This window comes from Scyliorhinus canicula, chromosome 15 (genome assembly GCF_902713615.1).
Source record: "Scyliorhinus canicula chromosome 15, sScyCan1.1, whole genome shotgun sequence".
Taxonomy (NCBI): Eukaryota; Metazoa; Chordata; class Chondrichthyes; order Carcharhiniformes; family Scyliorhinidae; genus Scyliorhinus; species Scyliorhinus canicula.
The window spans coordinates 83,464,163-83,477,284 of NC_052160.1; the positions used below are offsets into that span (position 1 = coordinate 83,464,163).

The 13,122-nt window shown below is 48.7% G+C and overlaps 1 protein-coding gene across 11 annotated transcripts in view; it reads right to left on the minus strand.

Moving 5' to 3' along the window:
• Positions 1-13,122, minus strand: part of LOC119978777 (ras-related protein Rab-44-like) — a 217,278-nt gene that overhangs the window by 64,496 nt on the left and 139,660 nt on the right. For all 11 annotated transcript variants that reach the window (XM_038820647.1, XM_038820646.1, XM_038820648.1 and 8 more), the window contains one exon: positions 53-116. In XM_038820647.1, coding sequence (XP_038676575.1) covers positions 53-116 — 64 coding nt within the window. The remainder of the gene's footprint in view (positions 1-52; positions 117-13,122) is intronic.

Below are 13,122 nucleotides of genomic sequence, written 5' to 3' on the forward strand. Positions count from 1 at the left end.
CGGGCAGTGACTGAATCCCACCCTTTTCCCTGCTGTGTCCATCCCTCATTACCTGTGGATCAGCTTCAGCTTCATCGGAACGCCGTTCCTCACTGCTGAGAGATTGATCCCGCTCTCTGGAATAAAACCAAATAATCAGACAGGCAGGGCAAGAGTGTCAGTGACAGACAGGGGACTAACTCGAGAGAGTTGTTCATTTTTCAAATGGTTTCATATGATGCTGAGTCGTTCGCTACGCCAGCTTTTATTTCCCATCCCTAATTGCCTTTGAGAAGGTGGTGGTGAGCTAACTACTTGAACTGCTGCAGTGTATATGATGTGGGTATACCAGAGTGCTGTTAGAAAGGGAGTTCCAGGATTTTGACCCAGCGACGGTGAAGGAATGGCCGATACATTTCCAAGTCAGGATGGTGAGTGACTTGGAGGGGAACCTCCAGATTGTGAGGTTCCCCGATATCTGCTGCTCTTGTCCTTCTAGATGATGGTCGTGGGTTTGGAAGGTACTGTTGAAACAGCAATTTGTGGCTTGCTGCAGTGCATCTTGTAGATGGTACACACGGCTGCTACTGTGCGTCATTGGTGGAGGGAGTGAACGTTTATGTGGTGAATGGGGAACCAAACAAAAAAGGTGGCTTTGTCCTGTATGGTGTTGTCCTTCTTGAGTGTTGTTGGAACTGCAATCATCCAGGCAAGTGGAGAGGATTCCATCACACTGCTGGCTTGAGCCTTGTAGCTGGTGGACAGGCTTTAAGGAAAAAGGAGGTGAATTACTCGCCGCAGGATTCTTAGCCTCTGACCTGCTCTGGTAGCCAATGTATTTGTTTGGCTAGTCCAGTTCAGTTTCTGCTCAATGGTAACTCCCAGGTTGTTGATAGTGGGGGATTCAGCGATGATAATATCATTGATTATCCAGGGGTGATGGTTAAAGTCTCTCTTTTTGGAGATAATCATTGCCTAGCACTTGAGGCATGAGTGTTACTTGCCACACATCAGTCCAAGCCTGGATATTGTCCAGGTATGCTGCATATGTACACGGTCTACTTCAGTAAATGAGGAGTCACAACTGGTTCTGAACATTGTGTAATCCTTGACAAACACCCCCACTTCTGACCATATGAAGAAGAAAAAGTCACTGATGAAGCTGCTAAAATGATTGAGCCTCGGACACTACCCTGAGGAATTCCTGCAGTGATATGCTGGGACTGAGTGATTTTTTAATTTTTATTTAGAATACCCAATTCATTTTCCCCAATTAAGGGGCAATTTAGTGTGGCCAATCCACCTACCTGCACATCTTTGGGTTGTGGGGGCGAAACCCACGCAAACACGGGGAGAATGTGCAAACTGCACACGGACAGTGACCCAGAGCCGGGATCTAACCTGGGACCTCAGCGCCGTGAGGCAGCAGTGCTAACCACTGCGCCACCATGCTGCCCCGGGGATTGAGTGATTGACCTCCAGTAGTACCCACAAGCATCTTCCTTTGTGCCAGGTATGATTCCAGCCAAAGGACAGTTCTCCCCATGTTTTGCATTGACTCCAGTTTACACGTGTTCCTTGATGCCATACTCGATCAAATTATGCCTTGATGTCAAGCAGAAGTCACTTTCACCTCACATAATATTTGTAGATTTTTACAGTATTCTTTTCTATTTAATACCAATGTTATCTTCCATTTTTTATCATGGATGGTGCATCCTTCTGAAAGTGTGCCACCTTCTCAGTGGTATATATCTTTACTGAGAGTTATTAAAAACATTCTCAAATGTATGTCACTGTATCTCAACTATCCTATTAACCAAGTTTAACAGTTCACTTTAGCTAGCTCAACCTTCGTACCACCATAATTATCTCCATTTTAAAACAGTAGTTTTTGACATTCCCTTCTCCGTTTCAAATTGAACTCCTGCTAATACTATCCCTGTGCAATAGGGACTTTGGTGCGAACTGGGTCTAGAATGTTTTTGCATCTTGTTGGTTCCCTCACCACCTGGACAACATGGTCGCACAGTAGTTAGCACGGTTTCTCCACAGCCAGGGTCCCAGATTCGATTCCCGGCTTGGATCACTGTCTGTGTGGCATCTGCACGTTCTCCCTGTGTCTGTGTAGGTTTCCTCCTGGTGCTCCGGTTTCCTCCCACACGTCCCAAAAGACATGCTGTTAGGTAAATTGGACATTCTGAATTCTCCCTCTGTGTACCTGAACAGGTGCTGGAATGTAGCGACTAAGGGCTTATCATAGTACCTTCGTTGTCGTGTTAATGTAAGCCTCCTTGTATCAATAAAGATTATTATACTTATGCCGCACCAGTCCCAGTCCATCAGCTATGGCCTTTAGGACCCAGCCAGCTCGATCTGTGGTGGTACGACTGAGTCACTACTAATAGTGGTGGAACTACTAATGTCCAGAAGATGGCGCCAGAGTGAGGCGACTCTCTGCAAGCTCTCCCCAACAGATCCACTTTTTACTTAATTTATACTCGTTCTAATCTTATAAAATTTAATTCTAAGATTAACATTATTACTAACCTCTCTCTTTTATCTTTTTGTGCAGGCTTGAACATCCTCTGAGGCCGTGGAGACCTTTTGACCCGACCTGACCTTCACGACCTGGAAGTGGATCAGGCCCAAACTGGAAGTGAAGCCCCGACCTTGATTTGGAGCTGACCCTGACCTGGGAGCTCCCAACCCGGCCGAACAACCGACCCAGTACCTGGAGCTCCCGACCTGACAAATGTCCAAGCGAATGAAGACAAGCTGGATGAACTGAACGCCAGACTTGGCTCTCACAGTGAGCAAAGGTTTATACCAACAAAAAGGAAGGACGGAAGAAAGAGGGAAAATCGACCGTGGATATCTAAGGAAATAAGGGAGAGTATCAAATTGAAGGAAAAAGCATATAAAGTGGCAAAGATTGCTGGGAGATTAGAGGACTGGGAAATCTTTAGGGGGCAACAGAAAGCTACTAAAAAAGCTATAAAGAAGAGTAAGATAGAGTATGAGAGTAAACTTGCTCAGAATATAAAAACAGACAGTAAAAGTTTTTACAAATATATAAGACAAAAAAGAGTGACTAAGGTAAATATTGGTCCTTTAGAGGATGAGAAGGGAGTTTTAATAATGGGAAATGAGGAAATGGCTGAGGAACTGAACAGGTTTTTTGGGTCGGTCTTCACAGTGGAAGACACAAATAACATGCCAGCGACTGATAGAAATGAGGCTATGACAGGTGAGGACCTTGAGAGGATTGTTATCACTAAGGAGGGAGTGATGGGCAAGCTAATGGGGCTAAAGGTAGACAAGTCTCCTGGCCCTGATGGAATGCATCCCAGAGTGCTAAAAGAGATGGCTAGGGAAATTGCAGATGCACTAGTGATAATTTACCGAAATTCACTAGACTCTGGGGTGGTCCCGGTGGATTGGAAATTAGCAAACGTGACGCCACTGTTTAAAAAAGGAGGTAGGCAGAAAGCAGGAAATTATAGGCCAGTGAGTTTAACTTCGGTAATAGGGAAGATGCTGGAATCTATCATCAAGGAAGAAATTGCGAGGCATCTGGATAGAAATTGTCCCATTGGGCAGACGCAGCATGGGTTTGTTAAAGACAGGTCATGCCTAACTAATTTAGTGGAATTTTCTGAGGACATTACCAGTGCAGTAGATAACGGGGAGCCGATGGATGTGGTATATCTGGATTTCCAGAAAGCCTTTGACAAGGTGCCACACAAAAGGTTGCTGCATAAGATAAAGATGCATGGCATTAAGGGTAAAGTAGTAGCATGGATAGAGGATTGGTTAATTAATAGAAAGCAAAGAGTTGGGATAAATGGGTGTTTCTCTGGTTGGCAATCAGTAGCTAGTGGTGTCCCTCAGGGATCCGTGTTGGGCCCACAATTGTTCACAATTTACATAGATGATTTGGAGTTGGGGACCAAGGGCAATGTGTCCAAGTTTGCAGATGACACTAAGATGAGTGGTAAAGCGAAAAGTGCAGAGGATACTGGAAGTCTGCAGAGGGATTTGGATAGGTTAAGTGAATGGGCTCGGGTCTGGCAGATGGAATACAATGTTGACAAATGTGAGGTTATCCATTTTGGTAGGAAGAACAGCAAACGGGATTATTATTTAAACGATAAAATATTAAAGCATGCCGCTGTTCAGAGAGACTTGGGTGTGCTAGTGCATGAGTCACAGAGGTTGGTTTACAAGTGCAACAGGTGATTAAGAAGGCAAATGGAATTTTGTCCTTCATTGCTAGAGGAATGGAGTTTAAGACTAGGGAGGTTATGTTGCAATTGTATAAGGTGTTAGTGAGGCCACACCTGGAGTATTGTGTTCAGTTTTGGTCTCCTTACTTGAGAAAGGACGTACTGGCGCTGGAGGGTGTGCAGAGGAGATTCACTAGGTTAATCCCAGAGCTGAAGGGGTTGGATTATGAGGAGAGGTTGAGTAGACTAGGACTGTACTCGTTGGAATTTAGAAGGATGAGGGGGGATCTTATAGAAACATTTAAAATTATGAAGGGAATAGATAGGATAGATGCGGGCAGGTTGTTTCCACTGGCGGGTGACAGCAGAACTAGGGGGCATAGCCTCAAAATAAGGGGAAGTAGATTTAGGACTGAGTTCAGGAGGAACTTCTTCACCCAAAGGGTTGTGAATCTATGGAATTCCTTGCCCAGTGAAGCAGTTGAGGCTCCTTCATTACATGTTTTTAAGGTAAAGATAGATAGTTTTTTGAAGAATAAAGGGATTAAGGGTTATGGTGTTCGGGCCGGAAAGTGGAGCTGAGTCCACAAAAGATCAGCCATGATCTAATTGAATGGCGGAGCAGGCTCGAGGGGCCAGATGGCCTACTCCTGCTCCTAGTTCTTATCACAGCTTCCAAAGTCAGATCGGCCTTCCTGAAAGTGAACCCACGGAAGGCGACGGGCTCGGCCGGGATCCCTGGTCGTGCACTAGAGCCTGTACGGACCAGCAGGCAGAAGTGTTCGCGGACATCTTTAACCTGTCCCTACTCCATTCTGAGGTCCCCACCTGCTTCAAGAAGGCCACCATCATACCGGTGCCAAAGAAGAACCAGGCAACGTGCCTCAATGACTACCGTCCGGTGGCACTGACTTCAGTCATAATGAAGTTCTTCGAGAGGTTGATCATGAAGCGCATCACCTCCATACTCCCAGCCTTGACCTACTGCAATTCACATACCGTCGCAACCAGTCCACAGCAGACGCCATTTCACTGACCCTACACTCATCCCTAGAGCAACAATGAGGCAGCAGGGTAGCATGGTGGTTAGCATAAATGCTTCACAGCTCCAGGGTCCCAGGTTCGATTCCCGGCTGGGTCACTGTCTGTGTGGAGTCTGCACGTCCTCCCCCTGTGTGCGTGGGTTTCCTCCGGGTGCTCCGGTTTCCTCCCACAGTCCAAAGATGTGCGGGTTAGGTGGATTGGCCATGCTAAATTGCCCGTAGTGTAAGGTTAAGGGGGGGGGTTGTTGGGTTACGGGTATAGGGTAGATACGTGGGTTTGAGTAGGGTGATCATGGCTCGGCACAACATTGAGGGCCGAAGGGCCTGTTCTGTGCTGTACTGTTCTATGTCTATGTCTATGTTTAACTCAACAACAAGGACTCCTACAGCAGACTCCTATTTATTGACTGCAGCTCCGCCTTCAACATCATAATCCCAAGCCAAGCTCATATCAAAGCTCCAAAACTTAGGACTTGGCTCCCCACTCTGCAACTGGATCCTCGATTTTCTGACCAACAGACCACAATCAGTAAGAATGAACAACAACACCTCCCCCACAACAGTCCTCAATACCGAGGCCCTGCAAGGCTGCGTACTTAGCCCCCTACTCTACTCCCTGTACACACACGGCTGCATGGCAAAATTTGGTTTCAACTCCATCTACAGGTTTGCTGACGATTAAACCATAGTGAGCCGGATCTCGAATAACGATGAGTCAGAATACAGGAGGGAGATTGAGATCTTAGGGGAGTGGTGCACGACAACAATCTCTCCCTCAATGCCAGCAAAACTAAAGAGCTGGTCATTGACATCAGGAAGCAAAGTACTGTACACACCCCTGTCAGCATCAAAGGGGCCGAGGTGGAGATGGTTAGCAGTTTCAAATTCCTGGGGGTGCACATCTCCAAAAATCTGTCCTGGTCCACCCACATTGACGCTCCCACCAAGAAAGCACAACAGCGCCTATACTTCCTCAGGAAATGAAGGAAATTTGGCATGTCCACATTAACCCTTACCAACCTTTACAGATGCACCATAGAAAGCATCCTATCGGGCTGCATCACAGCCTGGTATGGCAACTGCTCGCCCCAGGACCACAAGAAACTTCAAAGAGTCGTGAACATCATCCAGTCCATCACACAAACTGGCCTCCCATCCATTGACTCCATCTACATCTCCCGCTGCCTGGGGAAAGCGGGCAGCATAATCAAACACCCCTCCCACCCAGCTTACTCACTCTTCCAACTTCTTCCATCGGGCAGGAGATACAGAAGTCTGAGAACACGCACAAACACTCAAAAACAACTTCTTCCCCACTGTTACCAGACTCCTAAATGACCCTTTTATGGACTGACCTCATTAACACTATACCCTGTATGCTTCATCCGATGCCAGTGCTTATGTAGTTACATTGTATACCTTGTGTTGCCCTATTATGCATTTTCTTTTATTCCCTTTTCTTCCCATGTACTTAATTATCTGTTGATCTGCTCGCAGAAAAATACTTTTTACTGTACCTCGGTACACATGACAATAAACAAATCCAGTCCAATCTAATCCACTCTTGGCGATGGACATTGAAGTCCCCTCCCAGAGGACATCCTGTGCTCTTGCCACCTTCAGCGCTCCTTCCAATGGGTGTTTGATATGTAGGAGTCAACTCACCGGGGTGGTGGGATGGCGGGGGAGGTGGCAGCTAGTAATCAGCAGCAAGTTTCCTTGAAGTTTCCTTGACCATGTTTGTCATCATGAGACATCATGGGAATCAGAGTCGACGTTGTAAGACTCCCAGGGTCACTTCCTCCTGACTGTAAGCAGAGTTATGCCCGCCAACTCTTCTGGGTCTGTCCAGCTGGTAGGATATGACATATCCATGATGGTGATGCTGGTGTGCGGGATATCATTTGTCAGGTATTATTCCGTGAGTATGACTATGTCAGGCTGGTGCTTGACTAGTCTGTGAGACAGCTCCCCCAATATACGTACAAATGTTAGTAAGGATGATTTTGCAGGGTCCACTCAGCAACGTGTATAATCATATAATAATAATATTTGTTGTTTCCAATGCCAAGGTCAATCCCAGTGGTCAATCTAATTTTAGTCCATTATTACATTCCTGTAATGGTTTGGTGTATTTAAGTGGCTTGCTCGGTTATTTCATTGGAGAATTAAGAGTGAACCACATTGCTGTGGATCTGCGGTCAAATGTAGGCCAATCCAGGCAAGGACGGCAGATTTCTTTCCATAAAGTAAATTAGTGAAACAGTTGGGCTTTTACCACAATTAATGATATTTCACCATTACTGAGACGAGCAAAAGTAACAATATCTTGCTACAACTACATAGGACGATGCTGAGGCCACACCTAAAGTAACACAATGTCGGTTCCGTAATATAGGAGGGTGAGAATTCCATGAAAGGCTTTTCCGGAAAAGTTCAGGAGGTTGTTTCCTGAGCTAAAGGGGCTCCATTTGAGGAAAGTTAGAGCAGCTTGAACCTGAACTCATTGGAGTTTAGAGCAAACAGCGGCGATCTTATTGAAACATATAGGCTGGTATTCTCCATCCCGCCGCAACCGTTTTCTGGTGCAGCATGCCCCAGCCGGCAGCGGGACCTTCCGTACCAGCAGCCGGCAATGGGGTTCCCCCACGCCGTCGGGAAATCCGTGAATATGAGCATGCTGCTGGCGAAACGGAGGATTCCGCCAACCCATAAAACTCTTGAGGGGCCGAGACAGGGTGGATGAGGCGAGGCTGCCTCCTCTTGTCGGGAAAGAGGTGTCATGGTTTGAGAAGGTGCCGCCTCTTTAAGAAGGAAATGAGGGGAAATTCCTTCTCTTCAGTGTCGTGAATCATTAGAATTCTCTCCCCCAGAGAGCAGAGGAATCTGGATCTTTGAATATATTCACGGTTGAGTTACATTTTTGAACTATAAAAGAATCAAACCTTATGGGGAACAGGGGAGAGTTTGGAGATGTATTGATGATCAGATAATCCATCATTTTACTGAACATGAGGGAGAAGCAGTAACAACGAGCTGAATGGTCTCGTTCTGCTCTCGTGTCAAATGTTTTTACACTGCAGTGTGGGGTGTCATCTGTAAAACAAGGATTTTGTCTCAGTTTACAGAGTAGAGGAAAAGATTAGAATATCAGTGAGGGTAGGGAACCAACCCATAAAATAAATTATATTGAAGGGCTGATTGGATGAAGGCATGAATGGAAGGTCTGAACATGTGCCAAGTGCTGAATGGTCCATGACTGTTCCTCTGTAATATTGCTGGGAGAGAATTCAGGAATTCAAACACCAAATCAGAACTTGCTGGAGTTTCTGCCCCATGGTGTTGTGGGAGTGAGAGATTGGAGGATAAAGCAGTTAATAATGGGCGTCCTGGGAAAGGAAAAGGAAATGTGCGTGAGCCACGGATTGGATACAGGGATGGAGAATGACTGAGGTGATCTAATGCTCACTGGGTCACAACACCTCGTGGGGATCTCTTACCCTTCTTTCCCCTCTCGCTGAGCTGCTTCCTCCTGCTGAGCCACCAGACGATCCTGGGCCTCCTGAAGCTCCTGTTGGATCTGCTGCAGCCGTGTCTCCTGCTCCTGATTGGTCAGTTTGAGGCTCTCAATCTGAGTGATGGCCTCATCCTGTTTACTGCGCAGAGAGACAAGCTCCACCTGTAACTGGGAGGGAACACAATGAGTCAGCAATGAAAAGCAGAATTTCACAAAGTGTGTAAACCATCTTTCTAGAACCTTCTGTCTCTACCTCTGTATCTATTTCTCTTTCTTCTTATTCTTTCCATATCTCCACATCAAATTTCCTTTTCATTTTAACTTCTAACTTTCTTTCTCTGTTTTCTCCTGTCTCTTCTACCTCATTGATTTTTCAAAACCCTCTCCTCCCCAGAATCTAACAGCGAAACGTGTGAAACTAAAGGTGGTTCAGTCCAATGGTCATCCCAGATTTTCTGTGTTTTGAGCTTTCAAGTAAGGTGTAAGTGACACAGACTGAGGCACAAGCCAGGTGACTGACTGTTTCAGTTCAACACGGGGGTTCAAGTCTGACTGGGGTCATTTACCACTCTGGCTTATGGAGGGGTTGTTGGAGTGTCTCTGTGGAGACCAACAGCAATGGGTGAATCAGTTCCTGCAAGACTGATGCCTTCCTGCTGCTCTGACAGTGGAGAAACCCAGGGTGGGATTCTCCGACCCCGTGCCGGGTCGGAGAATCGCCGGGGGTCCGCGCCAATCGCTCCACGCCGCCCTGAGCGGAAATCGCACCATTGGAGTCGACGTGGTCGGCACGGCACCAGTCGGGCCCGGGATTCTCCGGCCTGATGGGCCGAGCGACCGTAAAAAAAGAACATGAGTCCCGCCGGCGCCGTTCTAACCTGCTCTGAGCCGGTGGGACCTCGGTGTTGAAGGGTCCGGGGGCAGCCTGTGGGGAGGGGGGGGGCGCCTCCGAGTCTCCGATGTGGCCTGGCCCGCGATAGGAACCCACCAATCCCCTGTAGGGGCCAGAATTGCTGATCCTGGGGCTGTGTTGACGCCGTCGAGAAAAGCGACGGCATTTCTGACGGAGTCAACACTTAGCCTCAGGATCAGAGAATCCCTCCCCTAGTTCCTAGGCTCAGCTACCTCATTCATGGTCTCCGCAGTGCCATCTGCAGCTGATGTTGATTCTGTTTCCTCACAGGCTCCATCTACATCATCACCAGTCGCTATGGTCACACCCTGACCTTCGGCCCTCGGGTGAGGGTGCCCAGGATCCTCTCCTTGGGGGGGTCGCTTTGCTGGAGGTGTTCCGAGTCACCCGGCGTCGAATGGAGCGAGTTCTCTGAAGTCTGAGGAGCAGGAATGATGAAGAAAAAACAACAACATTATTCGGTGTTCAATGGGAGTGACTGTAATAGAGTGATTGCTATTGGTATCCAGTCCTATAACCAGGAGGGGAGTGCGATGATTGAAGGATTTTAGGAGAATTGTCTTCTAAGTATTGGGGCAAGTTAGGAGTTAAAATCCTGGGGGTATCATGTGTGTCTGCAGTAGTCACGGTTTTAAAAAGGATTTTGTGTTGCTTCTTGGGAATAGCAGGTGAAATTGACAGAGGAATGTATTTTCCAGTCCAGGCTAATGGATTGTGGTTGGACTGGCGAGGTCCCTGGGGAGTTATAATGCTTTTGCAGCATGCAGAGATGGTTTGTTTTTTTGATTGGGAAGATTAGGTCATTGCTGGGTGGAGCTCGGAAAGGCAGAGAGACAGTGAGTTTGTGAAGCTTTGAGAGAGAGAGAGAGAGAGAGAGAGAAAGGAGCTGAGTTCTGACCTGCCCAAGTCTGAGTCCATAATTCTTTCCAAGTAGGGTAGTTAACAGGAAAAGAATAATAATATTTTTAAGCAGAGCAATCTTGTCTGAAGACAAGGAAGAGGCTGCGACAACTCAGTTGAAGCTGCTATTTGAAAATATTCCGCCAGAGACTGAATTGGTTCTAAGTGAAGCCAAATAAGCATTATTCTCTGCCCAGCTAATTTTTAAATGATTAAGAGCTGTATGTTTCTGATATACCTTCAATTCACAGTGAAGCAGAGAGAGCGAGTGAACAGTAGGCTTTATTAGTCATGAACTTGCCTAGCCAGTGTCAGTAGTACAGATGAATGCCGCCCACAAGAGGCTGGCCTATATATGGCCCCGGTGTGGGCGGAGCCAGAGGCTGAGCCACACCGGGGTTACAGTCCAGTACCTGGAAGCAGTTCATATCACCACTTCCAGGTCATAGGTCACATGTTATGGTATCATACATGCATTATGGTGAATACATTCACCACATTAACCTATTGTTAAAAAAATCAAGTCCAGCGGGGGTGACGTGGGGCCATTACATATTCAGTCTATCTGGAGGCCGGATCGGTCTCTTCGACCTCCTCAGCTCCGGCAGTGCGGTGGGCACAGTTGTCGCAGGTGGTGACTCCAGGGGCGCTGTGTCTGGAGCTTGAGCCTCAGTCCGGGGTGTCAGAGATGGTTGGGGTGCAGGGGTAGGGTGGGAGGTGATGGGTGGTGGCCGGCAGCGGCAAAAGGTGGGGGGGGGGCACATTGGCGGGGAAGCCAGCTGGTGCCTGGTCCCGTAGCGAGACCGTATCTTGCCGTCCGCCCTGGTGCGCAATGTAAGCGTACTGAGGGTTAGCGTGGAGCAGCTGGACACTCTCGACCAGTGGGTCGGTCTTATGGCTCCTCATGTGCCTCCGGAGAAGGACTGGTCCCGGAGTTTTCAGCCAGGATGGAAGCGAGACCCCGGAGAAGGGCTTCCTGGGGAAGATAAACAAACGATCGTGAGGGTCTCATTCGTGACCGTGCAGAGGAACGATCTGATGGAGTGGAGGGCGTCGGGGAGGACCTCTTGCCAGCGGGGGATTGGGAGACTTCTAGACCGGAGGGCCAGAAGAATGGCCTTCCATACCGTTGCGTTCTCCCTCTCCACCTGCCCGTTTCCCTGCAGGTTATAGCTCGTAGTCCTGCTCGAGGCGATGCCTTTGCTGAGCAGGTACTGACGCAGCTCATCGCTCATGAACGATGTGCCCCAGTCACTGTGGACGTAGGCAGGGAAACTGTGCAGTGCCTTTATTACGGTGGCTGAGGTCATGTCGGGGCAGGGGACGGCGAAGGGGAAGCGGGAGTACTCATCGATGACGGTGAGAAAGTATATACTCCGGTTGGTGATGGGGAGGAGCCCTTTGAAGTCAATGCTTAGGCGCTCAAAGGGCCGGGAGGCCTTTACCAGGCGGGCCTTGTCTGGCCGGTAGAAGTGAGGTATGCACTCCGCGCAGACTTGGCAGTCCCTTGTCATGGCCTTGACCTCCTCGGAGGAGAAGGGCAGATTGGGGGCCTTAATGAAGTGGGTAAGACGGGTGACCCCCTGGTGGCAGAGGTCATTGTGGATAGCCTGAAGTCGATCATCTTGCACGCTATCGCATGTGCGCGGGACAGGGTATCTGGGGGCTCGTTGAGCTTCCCAGGACGATACTTGATATCTTAGTTGTACGTGGAGAGTTCAATCCTCCACCTCAAAATTTTGCCCTGTTGTGCGCTGTTGAACATGAAGGCTACCAATCATTGGTCGGTGACGAGGGAGAACCTCCTACCGGCTAGGTAGTGCCTCCAGTGCCGCACGGCTTCCACTATGGCTTGTACTTCCTTCTCGACCAAGGGGTGTCGAATTTTGGTAGTATGGAGGGTCCCAGAGAAAAATGCTACTGGCCTGCCCGCCTGGTTGAGTGTGGTGGCCAGTGCGACGTCTGACGCATCGCTCTCTACCTGAAAAAGGATGGACTCACTCACCGCGTGAATTGCGGCCTTGGTGATATCGGCCTTGATGCAGCTGAAGGCTGCGCGGGCCTCATCCGTCGGGAAAAGTGGTTGTTTGAAAAAGTGGGCGGGCTTTGTCCGCATAGTTGGGGACCCACTGGGCATAGTAGGAGAACAGCCCCAGGCATCATTTTAGGGCCTTGAAGCTTTGGGGAGGGGGGAGTTCTGTGAGGGGGCACATGCGGTTGGGGTCGGGCCCTAGGACTCCGTTCTCTACGACATAGCCAAGGATAGCTAGTCGGGTAGTACGGAGGTTGGCGTCATGGTCCTGCTGGTCATGGCCGCAGATGGTCATATTGTCCAAGTACGGTATGTAGTCCGCAAACCGTACTGGTCCATCATTCGGTCCATTGTTCTCTGAAAGACCGAGACCCCGTTAGTGATGCCGAAGGGGACTCTGAGGAAGTGGAAGAGCCGGCCGGCTGCCTCAAAGGCAGTGTAGTGGCGCTCTTCCGGGCGGATTGGGAGCTGGTGGTAGGCCGACTTCAGATCAACCGTGGAGAACACAC